This window comes from Scardinius erythrophthalmus (genome assembly GCF_964197995.2).
Source record: "Scardinius erythrophthalmus genome assembly, chromosome: 9".
Taxonomy (NCBI): domain Eukaryota; kingdom Metazoa; phylum Chordata; class Actinopteri; order Cypriniformes; family Leuciscidae; genus Scardinius; species Scardinius erythrophthalmus.
This window is the reverse complement of record NC_138229.1, coordinates 20,936,635-20,961,772: the sequence shown is the minus strand read 5'-3', so window position 1 is coordinate 20,961,772 and position 25,138 is coordinate 20,936,635. Positions and strand designations below refer to the sequence as shown.

At 36.5% G+C, this 25,138-nt stretch overlaps 2 protein-coding genes across 7 annotated transcripts; both read left to right on the top strand.

Moving 5' to 3' along the window:
* Positions 1-1,957: 1,957 nt before the first annotated feature.
* On the top strand, positions 1,958-18,301 carry asph (aspartate beta-hydroxylase). 4 transcript variants are annotated; one of them, XM_081375117.1, is made up of 10 exons: positions 1,958-2,140; positions 6,289-6,444; positions 6,553-6,597; positions 7,022-7,090; positions 12,949-13,020; positions 13,778-13,846; positions 14,281-15,360; positions 15,594-15,638; positions 15,786-15,830; positions 16,087-18,301. In XM_081375117.1, exons 1-10 carry the CDS (start codon positions 2,104-2,106, stop codon positions 16,092-16,094), a joined length of 1,626 nt encoding a protein of 541 aa, XP_081231243.1. In that variant the 5' UTR covers positions 1,958-2,103; the 3' UTR covers positions 16,095-18,301. The 4 variants fall into 4 exon arrangements, with proteins under 4 accessions (XP_081231243.1, XP_081231245.1, XP_081231244.1 ...); XM_081375116.1 differs by lacking the exon at positions 1,958-2,140 and adding an exon at positions 5,231-5,377; XM_081375119.1 differs by lacking the exon at positions 6,553-6,597.
* Positions 18,302-18,515: 214 nt separating this feature from the next.
* On the top strand, positions 18,516-23,557 carry impa1 (inositol monophosphatase 1). 3 transcript variants are annotated; one of them, XM_081374047.1, is made up of 9 exons: positions 18,516-18,553; positions 20,156-20,233; positions 20,323-20,456; positions 20,561-20,665; positions 21,850-21,895; positions 22,103-22,211; positions 22,300-22,408; positions 22,507-22,658; positions 23,407-23,557. In XM_081374047.1, exons 1-9 carry the CDS (start codon positions 18,539-18,541, stop codon positions 23,538-23,540), a joined length of 882 nt encoding a protein of 293 aa, XP_081230173.1. In that variant the 5' UTR covers positions 18,516-18,538; the 3' UTR covers positions 23,541-23,557. The 3 variants fall into 3 exon arrangements, with proteins under 3 accessions (XP_081230173.1, XP_081230174.1, XP_081230175.1); XM_081374048.1 differs by having other exon boundaries at positions 18,530-18,788; XM_081374049.1 differs by lacking the exon at positions 18,516-18,553 and adding an exon at positions 18,783-18,856.
* Positions 23,558-25,138: the final 1,581 nt, after the last annotated feature.

Below are 25,138 nucleotides of genomic sequence, written 5' to 3'. Positions count from 1 at the left end.
AAATGGAATGTCTCCAGGGGGAACGAAGGAGATACTAAGATAACAATCCCTCCCTATCACCATGGTGTCATTGTGTAAGGGCTGTAACGCAATGTTATTCCAGTTGGTGTACCAAGCGTTGTTTCCAAAGGGAAAAACATCAACAAGCTGCAACAAACTTAATGTTATTACTTGCACAACATATGTGAGGTACTTTCAACTGTACATATCTAAAACAGTAATTTTCAAGAATAGTGTTGAATCTATCGAAAGTATATTTTTAGACAATTATCATATGCTCTCTGGTGGTAAAAAATACACAATACAAAATGTTGTACAAAATGTCATACCTCCAATTGTTTTGTGAATTTTGTACATGTCATACTACCAACTATTAATATCCAAAGCCCTACTGTGAAACATTATGTGGGGACAACTACCACTTCAGAATGAATAGGCAAAAGTATCCTGGGGATTTGCACTGTGAAGAAAATCACACTTTCTCACACATGCCAAATGGTGGGAAAGGCCCAAATGGTTCCCATACCTCTTTTATCCCATCGTGTATCTCAGAACATCTCATGCACACAGCAAGAGTATTGTAGTATATTTATATTTTACGTTGGAGCATTGACTTAGAGTTACAATTAGTCTTGCACACTTGCCATATTTAATCCTGCCTCTAATTTCCATATTAGACTGTTCTTGTCTTTTTTGGTTTAGAAATCATGCATGTGGGACAGATTAATCTTCAAGTGTTTCATCACTTCTTAAGTGGTAATGGTTGTTTGAAAAGGATCAAAATAGATTTTGAATTTACATTGATTTAATTAAGTCAAAGTTAATCCTTCTTTCTTATCTTTCAGTTACTATGTTTGACATGCATGTAGTATGGCAGCATTGTCTGAGAGGTTAGAATAACTCAGATCTGCCAAACAAGCACATGTCTTGACAAAAACTTTTGACAAATGATTTAATGCAAATATGTGTGTGTGTGTGTGTGTGTGTGTGTGTATATATATATATATATATATACACTTTTTTTTCTTTAATTGTATGTGATTCTTTAAAAATATCCCAATTGTACAATAATATCTGGTTGTGGGTTTCAGCTGAATTTTATCTTTACAATCATTACATCTGAAAAGCAAAAGGTACTTCAATTTTTTGTATTACACTTACTATTAAACAGATTCCTGTTTCGATCAAAACATGTCCAAACCCCAAGTAATCAGAAAATAAACATTATTGTTTAAGATTCTCCTATGTGAATGCAATAACAGAGTGTATAACCGAATTATAGTTTCAACAAGTTTTAACTTCATGTGAGTAAAGTTACACACTAGTGCTACTACAATTTTGGAAGAGGTGGACGTAAGCGGAAAGGGGGTGGGGCGCAACAATGGGACAATTTGTACCAAGCAAAAAAGAACAAAGTTTACGTTGTTAATTTCACCCCCTCACTATATAGTACTATAAGGACAAATCCGGTTTAATTAAGTTAGTTTAATACAAAATGCTCGTATAATTGAGAAACTAAACTTTGTTTCCTTCAGCGTGTGCTTCTTTCTACAAGCTAAGTTTACAAGTAAATCGGAGGCTGAACAGAACTCATTTTCTAGAGTCCAGACTGCAGTAATTTTGCAAATAACAACCTATTCAAGTGCAATGTCATACATCATACGACGAATTCATTCGACCGTTACACGCAGCGAGGCGAACTGTAATAATGTTGTGAATTGTTTTGCATTCACAGCAGTAAATAACATGGATCGGATCTCGCGATAAGTGCAACCTTCCATCTTGCCACGTTCCAGTGCTGGTAGAAAAAAAAAACAGGAAAGAACTGGGCGGTCGTATCCCGCAGGTATCCACACGATTGAATAAGTCACCGACCACTGTTCGGCGATTGGATGACATTTTTATTTTCCCCGCCCACAGCGGCTTTGTCTGAACAGCATTGGTCGAACGCTCAGTCGCTCAAAAAGGGGACGGGTTGCGCTGGGCCTCAGTGTCTGAAGGCATAGGGATTTGATTTTGCAGGGCATCAGTACCAGAACTGAGACTGGAATTACAGTCAATTCGTTTTGTAGAGTAAGAAACGTCGAAGAACTACCACTTGCAATGGCTAAGAGAAATCCAAAAGGAACAGTTAAAAAAGGTATGTATGTTTACATTTTTCTCCGTCGAAAATATGTGCATTTCTGCGAAGGCCTGATAGTTAATCAGGCGGCAACATTGATTTTGTTTATGTAATATTAAATGCACTGGTTATGGATTATCAGCCACAAAGAGACACAACAAAAAGATACAACAGGTCAAAAAATAAGAATATACACAGTGCATTGTGTCGACTACAGTTGTGCTATATAAACTACATTAGTTGTGTTACGCTGTAATCGCAAATAGTTCATTAATCGTCGCAGCGAGTAAGAACTTTTCAGTCGGAGTGAGTGGCGTGTATTAAATCACCCACCCCGATCATGTCTGTGCACTTGGAAAATGGGAGGAAGTGGTTGCAGAACTTCTGCATGCTTTTTGGTCTCATTTACACGAGACCCAAAAGGCCTAGTTTATTGTACTGTTTTGCTAATTCCAACAGCAGCGAATGACCTATATTTTCATATAAATATTTGCTCATCGTTGGAGTCAGAGTTGCCCCAGTGCGAACTCTTAAATGCTCACGTGTCAATATTGGGAGAGCGTGGGAGGGGTTACACGTGGCCTCTAGGGTCCCATGTCACCACAGACCCTGTGAAAAGAAAGTCTGCCACATTGCGGGACCCCACTCTCCGGGTGTTGGGTTAGCTATCTAACGTTAGCTACTATTATTGACTTTAGTAACTGCGTGGTTATGTAAGAGTGGTAGATTTGTTAACTTTTGGACTTTTGAAGGTACATGAACCCATACAGTTTGGACACTTGTGTATAGATTTCGCCGTATAGATCATTACACTGTAAAAAAGGTTAAGTTGAACGAAAAGCTGTGTAAAATGTTTCCCCAAAAACTTGATAATAGATAGATCTCCAAACTCCAATGCATGCAGTTATACTGTAGAATTGTTCTCAGTCATACACATTTTTTGCATTAGGCTATTTGGTATTGTGTGCATTATCCTGTTTTTTTTTTCGGGCCACTGTGCACATTCTTTTTGTTTATTAGCTACTGTTCTTGGTAAAGGCAGTTTTGTTCATGGAAAAGCTTAATGTCTCTCTCTCTCTCTCTCTCTCTCTCTCTCTCTCTCTCTCTCTCTCTCTCTCTCTCTCTCTCTCTCTCTTTTACATGTCTTTTATTTAAAATGTTGGTGTCACTAGAGCCTCAATTGCTTATGTGCCATAAGAATGCCTATTCTTATATGAAATCTGTAAAATAGATTGGGTTTTATCCATTATGGTGAGCTTTTCCTGTAATGATATTTATTTAGTCTAGAGCCGGCCAGCACCTATTTAAATGCTGCATTTATAGCAAAGTTAGATTGCAAAGCAAATTCATCAAAGTGAACTTAGCTGTTCGTAAAGTGGTGCCATGCCCTCTTTTATCAAATGTCGAAATCATTCCTTTCAGGGATCTTTTCAGCACCACAGAATAACTTGCGGACTTCCAAAGAAATGGTAAAGAAATGACAGTCCACCATGATGTGCTTGCACTTAATTTTTTTTTTCTCAAGCATTTCTTTATTGATTCCAAAGTTCTGTTCAAATAACCTTGCATGTTGTTTTTCAAGAGCATTGAATCTAATACAATTCTGTCATACATGGTTTGTGCAGTAAATGTGTTATTTGCTTTTGTTAAATGCAGTGTTTATCTCACAATGTTCAATTTTCTGTTTCATGCAAAGTTTGATAATACACTTGTGTGTAATTTAACAAGTAACACGGTTCAGTCCTGATATTCTTATGAATGACAATAATATTTAACACTTTATAAAAGCATACAAAATATTCTAATAATTTAATGTCTTGAATAATCTGACATATTTAACTCCTGTTGTGACATCAGGACAACCCACTGGACTTTCAAACCAGTATGATCTAAAGAAGGGGGAGGTTTGCTGGTCATTCAAGATTCCAATCGGGGGTGTATGCTGCTGATAAGATCTCATAAGGGGTTAATGTCCAGTGTTTGTTCCTGTGACCAGACACAAACTCTTGCTTTAAGCAGTAGGGTGTGTAGGTACAAATCAAGAAGAGAAGGTATTTCAAGGCACACTTACCACTACAGTATTATGTAAGCTGGACAATGAACATTTTGTACGGATACGGCAAAAACAGTGCATGAGTTAAAAAATGGTTTGAAGCACTGTTTTACATAGCAGGTTTAAATGGGGGAGGGGAAGATGTTGATTAGGACACAACGGCAGCCATTCGACTACCTGTAGATTTAGTGACGAGTTGAACCGAGCGTGTTTGTCTATAGGGGCGTGTCTTGTTATTTCCAAACATTGCACGCAACTTTGATCTGTCAGAAAGATTCGAATACTCTTCATGCAGTTTTCACTTAAAAGTTTTGGGGGTTTGATTTGTATTAAATGCACATGAAAAGTACACTGCTGTTCAAAATGTTTGGGGTCATTAAGATTTTCTTTTGGAACTTTCTATTCCGTAAAGAATCCTAAGAAAATATTTTTTGCACAAAAGTTATTATGGAATTATTATTATTAACATGGAAAAAAATATTTGAAGTTGTTGTAATAATCGGCAATATTACTGTTTTACAGTTTTTGTTTAAATAAATGCAACCTTGCTGCTACCTTTTTAACAAGAAGTGTATCTGAAACCTTATTTTTCTTTTGAGACACTTTTTTTAGAGAAATTGTGCTAACATATGGCTGGTTTATTTTTGACAAAATAATCCAAGCAGAAGCCACCGCTAACATGTTTATTATTTCATCAAGAAACTCGGGAGACCGGTCCTTGTATGGAAGATAAATAGTCACTGAGTAGGCCTCAGATTTACATGCTCCTCTGCCTGGAGGCCTGAAAAAGCCTTCCAAAGTTTGATTTGCATGTCGTTAAAACGCATGTATGTGACCAAGCATTTTATCCTCCATTCTGCATTGCTCTTTTGTTAAGTATAGTGATTTGGGTGACCAATCAGCTGTTTCAGCTTTCATATGTGACTAAGAACAGCAGGATGGAGTGGGATTTGCCTCTACCCTTTCCTATGAGTGCTTGAGATGTTCTGGCTTTCAAGCGGACTGTTCTAAAAATAATCCATTTGCTGGTCGAGTTCCATATTAAGTTCCGGCTCAATTCACCAGGAACAAAAAGGCAGAAGACCTGTTGTTGTACAGGGGTCCGGGGTAGGATTTGGGTGAGGACGCTCTCTTCTTCCCCACTTTGCCTGGAGGGATGGGGGAGCCGAATGCAGAGGTCAAGGTGGTGAACGCAGAAACCGGTATTAGTATTTGTATGTTTTTGGAATAAGCTTTTATGACAAGAGATGACATTTAATGAATCACACGGGTGTGAGAGGAAGCTGTAATATTTGAAAAATAATTTATTCATAATAGGCTACTTAATTTTTTGTTAAATTTGTATTTTGTGTGTATATGAGCGGTACAAATTTGATGTTTTTTTTGTTGTTGTTTTTTTTGGAGATTGCAGGAGTGCTTTCAAATGCTTTGTTATAAAATGTTCTTGTGAAGTTCGTATATATATGATACCTTGTACAACATGTAAAAAGAGAATTTCTTTGTTGTAACACTTTAGTGTTGTTATTTCTCTCTGTATGTCTGTTACTAATGTTTGTAGTGTATATGAACACGTGTGGTTTGACCTAGCAGAACGTAGCGGACAAAACACCTGTTCATTCTTCCCACTAGAGCTCTGAATGCAGATGTATTTATACCACGGTTCCATGAGGAGTGTCAACAGACCTCAGAATAACTGCACTCTTTTAGACTTTTGTCACCTTGTGATTACCATAGATTTCAAATGGAATATTTAAACGTCTTTTAGGGAATCTTTCACCTGAATCGGATATCCCTTGAATCTTCTACATGCATTTAAATATAGAAAGAATTGATTGGTCTACAATAGATTTTTAGCTTCAAAGCTAATGTTACATGTATATTGAATCAACCTAGTGGCATTGAGTGAAAATGCTTATGTGTGCAGTAATACTAAAGGACTAATCTTGCTTTTAAAGGCATGGTTCAATTTTGAGCATGTATTCCTCATTCATACGTGTAGAGGGTTTTGCTGTGCTGCATTGAATTTGTTTAATGAATCAGTTGGTACTTTTCTTTTTATTTATTTCATCTTGACATTGTGTATAATCTGCCTTTTTTTTTTTTTGTCCTTCAGAGGCCAAGCCGCAGCTGGCGCATAAGAATGGGAAGAAGGCAGAGGTTGGAGGAGGAACCTCGTTCTTCACCTGGTTCATGGTTTTGGCCCTCCTGGGTGTCTGGACCTCTGTAGCTGTGGTGTATTTTGACCTTGTTGACTATCAAGGTGTAATTGGTGAGTCTTTGGTTTCTCTTTTTTTTCAGACTTTGTGAATTGATTGTAGTATTAAAAATCCTCTTATTACATTAATGCTTTTTGTATCTGGCCTTAATTTGCATGCAGCCAAAGCAAAGGACTTTCGCTATAATCTTTCAGAGGTATTACAAGGTATGACATCTGAACCAGAGATAATCACCACCATAAACTTCATTTCTTTGACATAATCTATCATCTTCAATTTCAATGTAGGGGAATGAAAGGGTCATTTAATTTTTAGTGTCATTTTTTCATACCTGAATACATTTAATATATAAATGTATGTCTATAAACATGCAATATTGTTAACTTTTGGGGGGGTTTTGAACAATATGTGTGTTTTAACTATTTGAATGTATATAATAAATGCTAATGTTAATGGAATGACTAGCCAAGGAAAGTTGTAATAAAGCAGTTTCCATTTCTACACAATTATTTTTGTAGAATGTGTAGAATATATTTCTTTTGGGATACTTTAAACTAAGAAATATATGGCACAGTGGATTACTCGCAATGCTTGCCAAATGACTAAATCAGATTCACTTTACTTTACTAGGTAAACTTGTGTCCTATGATGCTGATGGTGATGGGGACTTTGATGTGGAAGACGCTAAAGTACTACTAGGCAAGTACACTGATTTCAATGAGATTCTTACCCAATTGTTTTGCATGACTGACTTTGGTTCACTTTTGTGCAATGACAAATTAAATGGGACTAATTCACGTGCATGGTACTTTTTCATGCTTTTGTTGTAATCATTTTTTCAAACCACATGATGATGAGGTTATTGCCTTATTGCATGAGTTTGAGAATTAGACCAGCTTGCCAACATTGTTTTAACAGCTACATCATATCATAAGGAGAGAAAATTAAGAATTATTTTCTCATTTTGCAGGTAGTTTAACTGATTTCACAAGTAACTGAGCCCTACATTCATTAAAAACTGCCTCATTGGTACTTCCCATGCATGCATGTTCCTTTTCTCCTTTACCTCATATGCTTTTAATAGCATCTTTACCCACTTTTTTATAGCACTGAATCCTTATCTACTAAACCTTGCAAACCAAACCACCTCCACCCTCTCTCTGTTTTCTTGCTCTCCCACTGTTCTTTCTTTCCCTCTCTTTCTCTTTTTTCCTTATTTTCCCATTTGCGTAGGGCTGACCAAAGATGGCAGCAAAGAAAACTCAGACTCACTTGAGGAAGTCCTCGATATTTTAGCAGAAGAGGGCACTGATTGGTTTCAAGGTTTCTTCACCTTCCTTTATGACGTTATGAGTCCTTTTGAAACGCTAGAGGATGAAGAAACCGAGGCAGCAGCGGAAGATGTTGCTGGCGCGTCACAGACTGAAGGGGTTCAGGGCCAAAAGACATGCGTTATTTTAGGCCTTCAAAACCAATAGTTGTGTTTTCTACTGCAATTGTGACAGAAGCACTTTATTAGACGAGGATTTACTCCCTTGACGGCTTGATTCTGTTCCTAACACTTGAAGAAATATTTTGTTGGGAAGATTGCCAACAGTCACTTTGGAACCTGTGAACTCTTGAGAAGATGATGTCATTATGAACACTAACACCTTTGTAAATATTGAACTTGTGTAGTTTATTCTTTGTTGCAGCTCTTTTGCAACTGCTATTTTTAACTACTAATATACTACTTACCTTTTGCATATGACCTTATTGCTGAAAGATGAACATATCACCTTTGCTGCATGCCTCAGTTCCTTATATCATGAACAATAGTATGTATTTCTATTTGAGTCTTGCAATTTAACACTGTACATTTGACACATTCTTGTTTTATAATCTGATTATCGGTTTTCTTTTTTGGCAGTTAATGGTTTATTTTGAGCCGTTTTAAATTACACAATTGCATTTTTGGATGATTTGCATCCTCAGCAACTCATTTTGTGTTTTGTGTTTCCTTTAACCTTTTTGGTTTTGTATTTCCTTTAACCTTTTTGGTACTTCAAAATAGGCAATTTTAGATAACATTGTCAAGTTGTTACGTTGTTGTTTCTTTATTCTTATGCGAGTTACCTTTGCTCTCCTTTTATCAAAGCTGTAGAGAATATTGATAGGCTTGGATATAAAGTGTATATATATATATATCTCTATCCCACCCCTCTTGCAGTATTACCTCAATACTAAGGGCTAAAGGGTTAGTTCACCCAAAAATGAAAATTCTGTCAGTAATTACTCACCCTCATGTTGTTCCAATCCCGTAAGTCTTTCGTTCATCTTCGGAACACAAATTAAGATATTTTTGATGAAATCGGAGCGTAATAGTGAGCCTACGTTCTGACGTATAACTCAGAAGCGCTGCACTGTTACACTACGTGAACTCACTCAGAGGCCCACACAGATGAAAATGAATAGTTGAATAAAGTCGTTATTTTTGTTTTGTTTTTGCACACAAAAAGTATTCTCGTCGCTTGATAAACTTAAGGTTGAGCCACTGTAGTCACTTGGACTATTTTAACGATGTATTTGCTAACTCCCTGGGATGGCAGATATTGATTACATAGAAGCCTATGAAGGAGTGAGCCAGCTCTCAGATTTTATCAAAAATATCTTAATTTGTGTTCCAAAAATTAACGAAAGTCTTATGGGGTTGGAACAACATGAGGGAGAGTAATTACTGACAGAATTATCATTTTTGGGTGAACTAACCCTTTAAATTCAGACAAGAAACTTTTACCATTGCCTATACCAGTGTTTCCCAAACTTTTTCTGCCAGCCGGGCCCCCCTTTTGTAGAGCAAAATATTTTCAAGCCCCATCTACATACTGTACACCTACATGCACCTACATAAAGACACTCTTAGACTTCTCAACCTCAACGGGCTTCTCTTTGTTCGTGATGTGAAGTCTACAAGTGGCGTCTTAACTTGTTCGGCTTCATACTGTCAGAAGCAAACATTTTGAGGCACGCAACACACTTGTTCTCTCTTCATTACCCGTCCTTGTATTGGTGAATCCAGGACGAGATATGCCTTGTCATACTTTCTTGTCTTGAGGCTGTCAACACAACAAATTGAACATTACAAATCCAGTTGTCCTTTGTGTCTGAAGTTGCACAAGTGCTTGGAGTACATCAGAAATCGAGCGGATCATCAGTTTATAGTCAGGAATTTGTCACGTCATGCTACATGCAGTGTAGATTATATAGATTATGCACTGATTATAATCGGTTCTAATTGATTTTGTCATGTTGTGATGCTCGCGTCTGGTGTAGATGTGTTGTTTTGGTAGTTGATGTTTGAAATCTACTCATTGTCTGCTTTGTTTACCTTGAACTAGCAGTCAATTCACAAACTTGTCCATGCTTAGTGCAGAACCATGTATCATTCATTTATATTTTTACATGGCTCCCTTCAATACTCAATTTGGACTCTTTAATCACGCCATATAGCGGTCTGTTATTCCATGATAACAACTACTACAACCAATAACCGACTGCTCAAGCGGGTACTATGAGTCATCTTGAGATAATAAAATGTCAAATTAATGTTTTGTGTTCAATTTACTTATATGGCAAGTAGTTTCATAATAAGCAAATAATTTATTCAACCAATTTTCTGACTATACACTATACCTTAGCCTTGCCACGCCCCCCTTTTAAAACTCAGAGGCACCCTAGTTTGGGAACCACTGGTCTGTACAGACTTATTACTTGCCTAACAAAGAGATTGCACATTAATTAATTTCATCAGTTGCTCTAGACAAGAACTAGTTCAAGGTCCTTGTGTAGGAGACATCACCTGAACCCCAGAGTACTGTAACCGTCAACAATCAGTTCCTACCTGCCAATCTAAAGCACCTGAAATAGTGTGCCTGATAAGTAATACAGTGTTTATGTACGGCTTCTGTATTACTAGGTGGGAATTGAGAGGGCTATGAGTGTTAATAACTTAAATAGTACTTGCACAAAAAGTACATTTACGGCGTACATATCAGGATTTATTTACAAAACGGCTGTTTTTGTGTCTGGAAGTGTATTCTAAGAGAATTAAGTGTGTAGAATTAGGTTTAGATTGAGGGATACAGTTAGTACTATTTCCTTCATTCCCACTTAAGTAATTATACCTTCAAACATTTCAAGTACAGTTTTAGTGTTTATTTTCGGAAATCAGCTATTCAGATCCTTCGGTTTAATTATTTTGCCATTGTTGCCATATTTTTCCTTTTGTTTGGCTTTTTATTTGTTAATAAGATTGGGTATTCTCAAATGTTGTTCAAATAGCCACTACTTGCAGATTTCAGTTGGGTGATGCACATTGTAAGGTGTTTGTCTCAATAGCATAAGCGTACTATTTACAAAGATTTTCTTTTCTCTCAGCAATATTTAAAAGTATGCATCCACAACCATTACATAAGTCATCATGCAGTGTTTTGTAACACAAAAATGTACGAGTTGTAGTAGCAGTCACTGACCTAAATTTGCACTGTCTCATTTGCACTAGATGAAAATTCTAAAGCTGTTTCCAGGAGAAAAGGAGGTATTTTGCTCAATTGATCTGTGCATGCAGCAGACAAGTCCCTTGTGTGGTTTTGGGAGTTTACTTGATCGACTTGTTTGTTTGCATGACTGAGCTCACATCAAATTTTTTAAGCTATATATTATTTTTCTCTTTAAACAAGGAGTGTTTAACAATAAGACCTCTTGTAGTTGACATTTATGAGCCTGCATGAACAATGGCATTTTCCAGGCTTTGCAAATAATATTAAGGAACTGTGGACTTGTCATAAACGTATCCTAACTACATCATCTTCTAGCGTAATGTGTAGAGCAGTGACTCTCATCTGGGAAGCAAACTTCCAAGGGGGCCACTGGATGACTTAAATTATGTAAATTAGGTTTGTTTTTATTTATATATTTAAAATATAACTTCATAAAAATGTAATGATTTTTGTTTTCCATAAACAACCATTTATTGAAAAACATGCAGTTCTTGAAACTTGCAATCAAAATAATTCATTTAAAAATATCAATTACAGCAGAACTACTTTGGCCTAAATGGCTGGCCTTTGAATATTGTGTTGGACAATTGGGAGGCCTTTTAGTTAAATCGGTTGAGTGTAGAGGATATTCTAACATACTAATGGAGTTCTGATGTGAAATGATTTGCATCTTTCCAAATAATTGCGTTTTGGCGTGAGTAGTGTTAGAAATTCAGTTACAGTGATTACGTCATCAAACAAAGTTTCTCCCCAGAGCTTTCCCATGCCAAAGATGTTGGTTTGAAGCTAAGGGAAGCTCTGAAACAGCAACTCACCATCATCCATGAAAGAGTGGAAGCCAGGAAAATAGCTAAATTGGCACTGGCAGAAGTGAGGAACATCCTAGCCAAAGAGGAGGAAGAGAGGACCTTGAACCGCATCAGAGAGGAATCCGAAGCCAAAGCTTGGGAGAGGGCTGAGGCTCGACTGAAAGAGGAAGGGGAGAGAATAGAGAAAGAGGATGTTGAAAAGGCCATGGAAAGAATTAGAAAGGAGAAGGAGGAAAGAGAGAAACTGGCAGAAAGTGATGAAGCAAAGAAGACTAAGGTGGAAAAAGATGAGGTGAAAGAAAAGCCAGAATTTGAAGAGAAAACCCATGAGAAACCTGTTGATTATGACGTTAAAAAGGTTGAGAAAGATGCAAAAGGCAAAGAATCCAAGAAGGCTGCAGCTAAAAAGAAAATGTAAGGCATTAAATGTCAGAACATGTTGTCTTTTGTGTACATTGTGTTAACATCTGGCTGAACTTGACCTCAGTCCGTTATGAGCAGTTTTCAGAGACCACCCCTTATAGGCCGAAGGCAAGACCTTTTGTCTCTATGATCAGTGATGTTAATCATAACATTGAGATTAGAAGAAGCAGAATCAGAACAAGGTGCTATATGCTGAGTGGAAGAACAGGTGGGATTTCTTTTATTTCCCTTAATGTTTTTGTTTGAGGGTAGGATTTTTGGTTTATTCTTATGAAATACTAGCTAGTGTGAGATTTCGACATTGGTGTTTTTCTGATTTTGTTCATTTATAATAAATAAAATGAGTTCCATTACTTAACTAAGAGAAAATTATTGTGATATCAATAAAATATATGAGTATCCTGATTTGCTTTTTCGGTGTTTCGAGTTTTCTTTTCAGTGTTGATTGCTATAAGAACAAACAGTTGCACAGTATTGAAATGGGACTTTTTTCCTCCACAAGAATGCTTGTCTGTCCCTTAATACTATCTATAAACATTTCTATAAATATTCCTTTTTCCTCTCCTCTGTTTCCCTTTTTGTCTGTTTTTAAAATCTCAAACACATCCCTTTGTGTCTGTAAAAGTTAAATACATACCTGTAAAACTCAAATCTCTAGTGCAAAAGTAAACCAAATGGCATTTAAAGGTTATTTAATGCACTTCATAGATTAGAGTCAATATGCTTGTTTTATGTGATTTATATTTTACACTTGCCTCATGTGCACATCCACATGTAAAATCCTCAGGACTGAAAGAGAAGCCCACCATTGAGAACAGTGAACCGGTTAAGGCAACCTCTGCTGAACCTGTGGAAGAAGGTAAAGTAGAATCACACACAAGAGTTTTAAGCAGTAAATAAGGGTGCAGTGACAATTTATTGATGTATAGATCATAGAAATATTTTAGAAATATCTAAAATTAGATGTAGGATTTTATAATCCTAATAGACATTGTGATGAAAATTGCAATGAAAATATGCAAGTTACTGCCATTATTACAAGATGAAATGTAATGATTGCCTGCCAATGAAATTCAGTGTTTTTTTTTATATATATATATATATATATATATATATATATATATATATATATATATATATATATATATATATATATATATATATATATATATATATATATATATATATATATATATATATATATATATATATATATAAATAAAATATAATTAAAAGTATATGAAAGAAAACACTTGTTTGACTGCAGGGGAATTAACTTTATCTTGCGTATGGATTAAACATTAACTCTGTGTACACAAGGACTGTGTACTATTATGGATATGCACCACTTGTGTACTATATAGAAAATATTTTGATGGTCACCTGAAATACCCACCAGTTATAAACTAGTCTTGCCACATACCACAACAAGCTCTTGTGTAACATGACATGAGCGTAATCACATTGACTTATGAATAGCAGACATGCATGATTGATCTTAGTAAAGCATTATTGCACAAGCACCTTTATGATGGATAAACAAAGGCTTTTAACAATAAATAAAAACTAATAAAAAAACAAGCTAAACTGTAAAAAAAATTTTTTCCCCAAATTAGCTCCAGACTCTATTGTGGAGGAAGAGATCCAAGCTGTTAAAGTTGAAGAAGCAGCTCAGCCGCCACCAGGTACAGTTTTTAGGATGTCCTTTTGACGTTACAGTCTGTAATTGTTGGTATTTTTTGACTCACAAGTATTGTGATTTTATAGGTGTATGCATGCCATATAGTGTTTACTAAAAAAATATCTTGGCATAAATTTACCTAACCTCTGAATTGGATAATGTATGAAATATATTGGCACAGTAGGAGCATAGTATATTAGATTTTATTATAATTATTTTTGGTTACACTTTATTTTAAAGTTTTCTGTGTTACAGTGTAATTATACATTTAGTACTGAGTAATAATACTTAACTACATGTACGTACTATAGGGTAGGATTAGGGTTTGGTTTAGAGTTAGTTGCATGTAATTATGTATATTTTATAGTTATTGCTACAGTAACTACATGTGTAACACGGACAGTGTCAAATAAAGTGTTACCTTATTTTCCCTTGCAGAACCAGAAACTGTGGAGGAGGAGCCAGTTGCTGAGGAAGAACCTCTGACAGTAGACGAAGAGCCCACTGCTGCAGAAGAGGAAGTAGCTGAGGAGGAACCAGAGGTTGAAGAAGAGCAAGAAGTTCCTGAGGAAGAACCTGAAGTTGTGGAGGAAGTACCAGAGGATACAGACACTGTTTCAGTTGAGGAAGAGGCTTTTGAGGAGGCAATGGAAGAGCTTGCAACAGAGGAAGAGGTCATACCAGTTGAGGAAGCTGCTCCAGTGGAAGAAGATTCATCAGTTGAAGAGACAATAGAAGTAGTAGACAAAGATACTCCAGAGGAGGAGGAGGAGGAGGAGGAGGAGGAGGAGGAGGTAGTTGAAGAGGTTGCACCGGTGGAAGAAGCAATAGAAGTAGTAGAAGAGAATGCACCAGTAGAAGAACCTGTTGAGGAGCTTGTACCGGTAGAAGAACCTGTTGAGGAGCTTGTACAAGTAAAAGAATCTGCGGACGAGCTTGAGCCAGTAGAAGAACCTGTGGAGGAGCTTGAGCCAGTAGAAGAAGCTGTTGAGGAGCTGGAGCCAGTAGAAAAAGCTGTGGAGGAGCTTGAGCCAGTAGAAGAAGCTGTTGAGGAGCTGGAGCCAGTAGAAAAAGCTGTGGAGGAGCTTGAGCCAGTAGAAGAAGCTGTTGAGGAGCTGGAGCCAGTAGAAGAAGCTGTTGAGGAGCTGGAGCCAGTAGAAAAAGCTGTGGAGGAGCTTGAGCCAGTAGAAGAAGCTGTGGAGGAGCTTGAGCCAGTAGAAGAAGCTGTTGAGGAGCTGGAGCCAGTAGAAGAAGCTGTTGAGGAGCTTGAGCCAGTAGAAGAAGCTGTGGAGGAGCTTGAACCAATAGAAGAAGCTGTGGAGGAACCTGAAATAGAAGAGCAAGTGGAAGAAGTAGAAACATCTGAAGAGACAGTTGATGAGTCTGTCCCTGTAGAAGAGACTGTAACAGAAGAGGAACTTATTGAGGAAACAGATGAGACAGTTCAGGAAGATGAGGAAGTAGAAGACTCCATAATGGAGGAAACCAAGCTTGAGGAAGAGAATATGGAAGAAGAGGGTACGTTTTTTTGTTTTTGCAAGTTCACTCTGGTGGCGATTATGCAGCAACAAGCAATAATACACTAAATGTCTTATTAAAATAGTACATTCATGTGGATGCAAACATCTGTTAACAGCAGATACTGCACAATCGGAGACAAAAGAGGAAGTGGACAAATGTATAGAATTTACACTGAACAGATGAGCAGTTCTTTGTTTGCTTTGTTGTGAAATGTGCCTGTCTTGTTACAGAGGATGCAGCTTCTGAGGAAGAGCAGACTGAGGAAGACTTTGCAGGTTGGCAATTTAATTTTATGTTTATAAAAAATATATAAAGAATTGGAAGACTTTCTAATGTGGAAAATCTGTACAGAAATTTTTAGAATCATACATTCAATGCTTAATGTCTAACACAATTCTATTTCCTTGCTTCTTTATTAACAGAGGATATTAACCAAACAGAAGAACAACTTGAATTAGAGCCCACAGGTAATACAGTTTTGCCATTTATATTCCTTTTCATAATGGGTGAAAATGTTATCTGATTAAGGACAATTTCTTTAACTCTGGTTTTTATGTATATAACAATTCTGTGTAATTTATTCATTATCTGCTCTATCAAAAAGGTGTTTTCTCCAGTTCACATATGTACAAATGGACTGTCTCTGCCTAATATAGTGTTTGCTTCAACTAAAAACCTCAGCTGGTTAAGTGTATTTAATGTCAATCATTTCATGTTTTACAGAAACATAAAACATTAGGCAGTGTGTAAGATGCGGAGAGGACCAGCACCACATGGCATTCCACTGGAAGTGTGCAGCTGCCGATTCCCACCATGGAGTAAAAAAAAGAGAATGCTACTATATTACCCTTTCATTTTCCTGGACTTTTTCTTTTTTAAAACAAGCCTTTTTGTTAATTGATAATGTAGTCTCTTGTGTACAAGTACACATTTATTTGAATGTTTGTCAACATTTGTTTGGTGGTTTGACCCCCCCCCCCTTCCCTTTTCTAATCCCTATTTTGTAATTACAGACAAAGCTTTTTCCCTATCCTCTAACATAGATGTGAAGTAGCCATTTCTTAATGATCATGGATGATAGTTTGGTTTCCTATGTATGTTCAAACACCTTCATGTTGCTTTGTAGCTCAGATATCTTCACAGTCATCATTGTCTCTCTTCGTTAAATCTAATTGCTTTTATGTGAAGGTACTATGCAAAGCTGCACTGATCTTTTGCTCTTTTTACCCTTAGGTTTTGTACTACCAATATGTATTGAGTCTACATTTCCAATGTTGCATATCAAGGACAAGTTTATGCTGGCAGGTTAACCAAGATAATTGCTATGTGAACTTTGTATGAATGGGCGTGCATGTGCATGTTTGTGTCAATTTCAAAAATCTTGTTTAACTTTATGCGAAGCAATCATTTGAGCCATTTTTCTCACTAGTATGTATTCATGGTGTTTTCCTATGTGTTTTTCAGTGTGTGGTCAACATTTAAGTACCTCTGTTGATATTTTCCTCAATACTGTAACTGTTTTGCTAAGAGCTCAGAGAGTGGAGAACTTGTTTTTGCATTTCTTCATATTTAGATTTCACATTTTTAAATTCAGAAGCTTATGTCTGCTCCCCATCAAACTTTTTTATTTATACTCATGCCTTTTTCAGTAAGTCTTGCTTCATAGGCTCATGATTTGACAAGCTCTATTTCAGGCAGACACTCCAGCTGCTGTGCAGTGTGCGTATGAGAAACAGTGTTGTTTAATGGGATTGTCATCTGATGTAATAACTGGTGAAGGATGCCCACATAAATATGGAGCAACCTACTTTACAAAATGTTGTATTTTTGTAGCAGGGTAAAGATTTTTCCTTGTGCTTTTTGTGAGACATCACAAGTCCGTATGTGCTAATTAATTTGTCAAATGTAATGCACTGCCTATGGATTGAATTCCCAGTGCATTTATTCTGGCCCTTTCAACTGTTGCAGGCACATCTGTGAGAATACAATATAGAAACAATACAGTTTTGTTGTACTACATTCAGAAAGGAAGATGACTATGGTATTTTGTCACATTAATATCACAGAAAGACAAAAAATGTTTTTATTTACTATTAATGTTGTCATGTTTTTTATCAGACAATGTAGCTTTCACCCCTGATGCAGAGTAAACGGTTAAGAAACTGAAAACCGGTTTGATCTTTTAAAGGAAACCCAATTCTGGCTCCTGAAGTGTTTCACTGTGGATTTTTTTTTTCTTTTTTCTTTCTTTTTCATTGTAATGTTGTGTGTTACACTGTGGTTTTATGGGGCCTGCCAGAATAGATGTTGTTTTTGTGCTAGACTTTAGGAAATGCTGCAGATCTCTTCGATGGTTTCATAACATATGGCTGCAATGTAGTTTTTAGGGTTTTCTTCTTTCTACAAAACTAGAGGGTGTTTTTGACCCCTAACACTTTTGAAGTCAATGTGAATTTTTAAAGTGGTATTAATTTCTTGTTTAGGATTTTTAAGGAATTATTTTATTTAGAATTTGACACTTTATAGTCAAATTGAATTAATTCTACAAAAGTGTTAACTTCTCAAAGCCATATGTGAAAGGTTGGGTATAGCAGCTTTAGTATGGGTTGTGCTCTAAGGGACAGACACCTCACGACCAGCAATAACACCATTTGTATAAGGGGTATTTTTTTATTTTATTGAAATCCACATACAAACAGATGTTTACTCAAGGCTTTCTATTCAGAGGTTTACATGAAATCCTGCTGTATAGGCTAACTCATTTTAAGTTATTGAGGCATTGAAAATATAGGGAGTTTTGGGTGACACAAATCTGTAAACAACTGTAAATGTTTTGTTTGAGTGCTGCAATAAAGGTTGGGACAACAAAGTCGAATAGTATTCTGTTTTCGTTTGTTTACAAAAATCTATTCTGATCCATGTAATAAATACAACAATGAAAAGAAGCACGAAGACCTGTTACAATTTATTTATTTTTATTTTTTATGATGACTATTCTTAAAAAGTAAATATAGGGAGATTTCTGTTGTCCAAAGAACAAAACGTAAATTCAGAGAATACACTTCACAGCATTTCACATTTAAATACTGATTCATAGCTAATACTACATGCCCAGTTCAAAGGGTCAGGCAGTTGCTGTCATAGGGATGCTAAAAGAAAGAAAGACATACGGCGCATGCGCATCAGTAAGGTATATATATATGTTTTTTTTTAAGAACGCTGCTATGTGCTAAACAGAACATTTAAACGTATAGTATTTAACTATATAAAAGAAGAAGTGGGATATTTCATTGTACGAAATGCTTAGGCAGTTATTTGAAAATAAGCCGATGGTTTAGGGTTAATCTCGTCGGGTCCTTCAAGAAGAACCCGGAAACACAACAATCTTAACAGCAGAAAGTCTTCACTTCGCCGGTCATTGATTGGTAATATATTTGTGTTGTTATTGTGTTATTGTGTCAAGTTCGTTTTTGGATTGTCGTTATATATACGCGTAAGTTAGATCATAATGCATTGTTTATATTTGGCTAAATGATAAATGACGATGAAAGGAAGCAGATTTGTACAGTAGCCTATCTTCACTAAAGATGAGCTAGAACTCATCTGTCATGCAGTTTTAGGATGAACACGTATGCATTGCTCAGACATACACTTTATGGAATATAATGCTTAAAATGCGCATGTACCGTCAGATATTACTGGGTTTCTAGTTGTCAGCTGATTTAAGCTTTTTATGTTTACCCTTGTCCTCGACTTAGACTTTGAATTTTAAACTAAGAGATACATCTAACAAAAAATTGATTCCATTTCATTTCAAAATTGTGATAATCTAAACAGAGAGTGAAATAAGTGCACACAATTTCAGTATTTATTGTGCAAAATGTGGTGGAAAAATTAGATGAGGTGAAAATGACACTGAAGCACTTTTTACTAGTCACCACTGTCAAAATGGAGCTTAATTAAATGAAAGACACATTTTATAATTGATATAACAGGTAAAACATTAATGCCAAAAATATATATATTTTTTAAGGTTCTCAAATGATTGCATAAAACTTTAATGTTTAATGGGTTATTTTTTTTTTCTAGTGATGGCATGTTTATGGGCTGTTTAATTAATACAATTTAATCCAAATAAATAATGAATTAAAATTAATTAATTAACATTAAAACTAGATCCATAAAATGATCCCATAATGGGAACTCAAATGTTCTATGACAGAACCTTTTAAGGTTCTATATTTAATCTTTTGTTCTAAAGGCCAATTCACACTGCACAGACGAGTAAGCATTTAGTCCTGCAAGTTGTCCAAAGCATTTAGAATGTTATGAAAAATAACTGTCATGTTCACACAGCGCCAACAGACACCGAATAACTCTGATTGAACATGTTCAGTTGGGTGAAAACAAACCCCGAACAACGGCAACAGACGGCGACAGGGGACCAAACGTGTTTGTTGGCTGTGTGAATTGGCCTTAAGAGTATAGTACGTTTTTGCTAGGGTAGGGGCTTTTTAAAGAAAGTCCTCGACCTAGTTGGAGGCCTATTTATAGAAAGAACACTATATAAGGAGTGTGTGCTGGGATTAAGGGACTGCCAGAAAAGTGGTAAAAATATGGAATTAATCAGTAATCAGTAACAAGCTGCCTCGTCAAATAAAATGAAGTTTAAAATGAAGTTTAAAATGCAGCTTTTATCTAGTGTGACTCGGACTCCTGAATCGATTTAGAGCAACATTACATGTACATCTGATATTGATGAGAATAAATATGCGTTTTTATTTCCAATCAGAAAGGGGCTCTCACAATGCCTGACCTTTGGCAGGATGCTATGGACCATGCTGTGACTGTGGCCAGGAAATCAGGAGAGGTGAGATCCCATCGTTCTTTTAAACGCTGCAATTTTGTTGTTGTTGGAATTTTCTTGTACTGAAACCTTGTTATCTCTGTTGTCCTCAGATTGTGAGGGATACTTTGCAGAATGACCTAAAGATCATGTGTAAAAGCTCTTCTGTTGACCTGGTCACTAAAACAGACCAGAATGTGGAGCAACTTATTATTACGTCAGTGAAGGAGAAGTTTCCTGGACACAGGTATTGAGTCCTTCATGCTAATACAAGGTCAGAAGTTTCCAAGATAGAGCATATTGAATCTAAAGTAAAGAGAATATACCATAGTCTGCTCCTGTTTGTTTCAGTTTCATTGGTGAAGAGTCAGTGGCTGCAGGAGAACCTTGTGTTTTGACTGAAAACCCAACATGGATTATTGACCCTGTGGATGGGACCACTAACTTTGTGCATGGGTAATGTATTAAAATTGTTTTCACTGATACAGTGGGGTTCAAAGGTCTCAGACCACTTGTGAAATTAAATTAATGTAAATAAAAAAAGACAAAAAAAGAAAAAGAAAAGAAAAAACAATTAAATATGTCATATTTGAATAGACCGTTTTCACATTTCCGGGGTTGTCAGAAGCGGAAATCGCCATTGTTGGGTTAAAGTATACAGCGGTGAATGAGAGACTACATTAAATATATTTTTTGTGTTCCCATTTGCTCAAATAGCAAAACTCAAAAAGAGGAAAAAAATATAGCGAGGTTGATAACGGCAGTCAAAAGAGAGAAAGACGTCAATTTTACAGTCACTCCAACCCGATCTTAAGGCAATTTGTTCGAATTTTACGAGGTGGCTAATTCGTACGAATTCATACGACCTCACTTGTACATATTTTACGAGTTGCCCAATTTGTATGAATTCGTAAGAATGACCTACACCTGACCCCACCCCTAAACCTACCCATCACGTGGGTTTAGACAAATCGTACGAATTCATTAGCCACCTTTTACTCACTCGTACGAATTGGTCGTGAGATAGCGTTGGTCACTCCCACAGCCGCTGTAATAGAAACACCTTCACTTGTAAAATATTTTTTGTAATTTGATGCAAAGATCATATAATACAAAGTATAGTGTTATAATGTACATACATTTTGCATGACAAATCAGCATGACAATTTGAGTGAAAAAATCATGGTCAAAATTTCTTATTAATTTTCAGGCATAACTTTTATTTATTTTATATAATCTTAAAAATTTCAGTTTATTTCCAGGTTTAAATGGGATTTTAAACCCCATATTCTCAATGTGGTCTCAATTTTGGACCCCACTGGCATATGTTCAGGAAAGTTAAATGACTTTTATTACTACGAGAAAGTCGGAGACACACTTAAACACTGTAATGACGATTATGAATGTAATTTGATACTTAACGACTGATCATGCCCAAATGCGCCGAGACAGTTGCATTCAGTCGGTGTTCACAGTCAGTGTTTAAAATCTGCTCCAGTCGTTGGAAACAGTCTGTGTGTTCCAGACCCCGGCATTAGTGAGACATGATATATCTGATCAATTACATATTTGACTTATACTTTGCGACTTTTCATACTTTTCTAGCATGAGCGACACTAAATATGCTTTCCTTCGTCCAGATATCCATGTGTTGCTATATGCATTGGCTTTGCTGTCAACAAAACGGTAAGCATCATTTGCATTCAAATGCACTTTTAGAATAACAAATTGACAGCACTTGTAATGGATCTTTGCAACTGTGCGGTTAGATGAAATCGGAAACTGCCACTTTGCTCCTACTTTGTTTTCTTGATCATTTATCATGCCTTTGGAAGGTTTGAACGTTTTCCAGGGGGAAGAGTGTCTGTCAAACTCATCATTCTTCTATTGCAGTTAGAGTTTGGTGTGGTATATAGCTGCATAGAAGACAAGATGTACACTGCTCGAAAAGGGAAGGGTGCTTTTTGCAATGGACAGCCACTGCAAGTGTCGGACCAAAAAGGTGACCTTTCTTCTTGAGCGTGTTGATCCATGTTTGTTTGTTGGCAGTCATCTGAATTCTCTCCAATTGTTTCCAAATCATATAACAGAGATTAACCAGTCAATCATCGCTACAGAGTTTGGCTCTAATAGAGATCCTGAAATTGTTGATAAGATTTTCTCTAGTATGAGGAAGATCTTGTGTCTGCCAGTTCATGGGTATGTGCCACGTTTCTTCCACACACAGCTCATGTGTACACGATTGTACTGTAATGTGCATTAACAAATACCTCTTGAATATTAATTTCCTTCTTAAGGATACGTGGTGTTGGATCTGCTGCCATCAACATGTGCTTGGTTGCATCTGGTTGTGTAGAGGCCTATTATGAGATTGGGATACACTGTTGGGATGTAGCAGCTGCGGCAGTCATAGTCTCAGAGGCAGGAGGAGTTCTCATGGATGTTGAAGGTAAAAAGAGCTCTTGCTAGCGTTCAGTTATTTTTATACTTAAACATATGTTATTTCAGTTAGTTGCCAAGGCAACATTTATGTTATTTAGTTTTTTTCAATGCTTAAGTTTTATTTTTTATTTTATTTTTACAACAATTTTAAAAAATAGTGTTGGATAACAATAACACTATTTTGAATGTTAAAGGGTTAGTTCACCCAAAAATGAAAATTCTGTCAGTAATTACTCACCCTTATGTTGTTCCAACCCCGTAAGACTTTCGTTCATCTTCGGAACACAAATTAAGATATTTTTGATGAAATCTGAGAGCTGGATCACTCCTCCTGCAGGCTTATGGACACAATAACTTGCTGGCCCAGAAAATGTATTAAAGTATTTAAAAAGTATTCTCGTCGCCTTATAAACTTAAGATTGAGCCACTGGAGTCACTTGGACTATATTAACGATGTCTTTAATACATTTTCTGGGCCAGCAAGTTAACGTGTCCATAAGCTCTCAGATTTCATCAAAAATATGTTAATTTGTGTTCCGAAGATGAACGAAAGTCTTACGGGGTTGGAACAACATGAGGGTGAGTAATTACTGACAGAATTTTCATTTTTGGGTGAACTAAATCTTTAACACCAACTGTATCTCATTACTCTATTTTTGTCAGTAGTTTGCTTTTCCAAAGAAATTACTTATTTTATTAAATTTGAATGATTGTTGTGTATTAGCATGTTTTTTTCCCCCCTAAAATGCCCACAGGTGGACCGATGGACATGATGTCTAGAAGAGTTGTTGCAGCAAATAACAACATAATTGGAGAGAGAATCATAAAAGAGATTGAGGCATTTTCAGCTGTTAGAGATGACGCACCGGTGGACCCTAGTATAAAATAAAACGTATTTTGAAGAAAGCTCCTGTGTTGAAGTATGATATTATTAGTACATTTTAAATTCAGTACACTTTATCATCTTTTGTATGTTGCGTAAATGATTTCTGTCTTACAATGGTGAAAAATGTATTGTTTAAAGGGGTCATATAATGCCATTTTTGTACAAGCTAATATGATTCTTTAGGGTCTAAATTAAAAGTTTGTAATATACTTTAATTAAAAATTCTCATTAGTATTGTAAGAAAACACTAATTTTACCTGGTCAAAAACAGCTCTGTTTTCAGCACGCTGTTTCAGTGCATGTGTCTTTAAATGATAATGAGCTTTGCTCACCCCGCCCCTCTGTTCTGTGCGTACACCGTTTCTAACACAATAACCACGTGTTGTTCATTATAAACGTGGGATTATGAATTATATTGAGAACGTCGTACATAGAAAACATGCTGTAATGTACCCTGAGTGTAAACCTTAGATGCATTCATCATGAAGCCTGCAGCAAGGTTTGCAAATTTCGCAAAGATTAATATAAATACTAATATAAAGGTTAATAAAACATTACACTCACATCTTCTGGAGGTTCAGCAGTAACAGGTTGGTACCGATCCGTTTTTTTCTCGTTTGTAAAGCTGTCTGGTGTGAAATGATTCGCGCAAACATGAAAGCACAGACGAATGTGGGGAATCCCCGTGAGGGAATCCCCGCGTCAATCCTTTGGACATATCGCTTCAAAAACAAAACTCAGCCACTGCATCTTCAACGGCTCGGATTTAGGAACATCCAAATGACTGCTGTGTTCCTTATTACATCTAAGAACTGAACACCACAATCGCTTAGACGCCATTCTGCTCCAGCATATCAACAATGGCGGACTACTATGACGACAGCTGTCACAGCTCGCTCAGGGCGGATCTTGTGTTGAAACACGGCTGTCAATCACAATAGCGGGAGGGGCGTTGGATATTATGACGTCACAATATCGAACGGCTTGATTTCAGAGAGGGTCAAACATAAGGAGATTAAAACAAAACCACTGGATGGATTTTTATCATGATAGGATGGTTGTGTACAGGCACTGCCAACAGACATTTCAGTGCAATCAACTTGTAAAAGTGCATGTACCATTATATGACCCCTTTAAAGCTATGTGCAGATGTTTGATTATAAACGTTTAGCTATTGAATGTCCAATTCATTGCCATTAAATATCTGTTACTTGTATATTTTATACAGCAGTTCAATAAACAGTTAGTTAATGAGTAACTTACCTTTGAGACCTTACTTATTTTTGCTCCGACAGCAGAAGTTTAAAACGACTTCAAAGCAGAATCAGCCGTTGGGTTTCCAAACACAGTAGTGTCGTTTCCGAATGAGTGTTTTGCATGAATCGGTTTAGTAAAATACACAAAAAGCCACTTTCTCCCACCTACTGGCGTTACAATGTAACCTGCTGAAAGAGCGCCTGTCTGGCACGGACAAATACCGACAAGCGGAGTGATTCCAACAGTAAACAGCTCCAATGCCAGCTTTTTTTTTTGGAAAAACTTCTAATACAAAAAAAAAAAAGCACAAATATTTCTGGCAGCTGAAAATATACACACACACA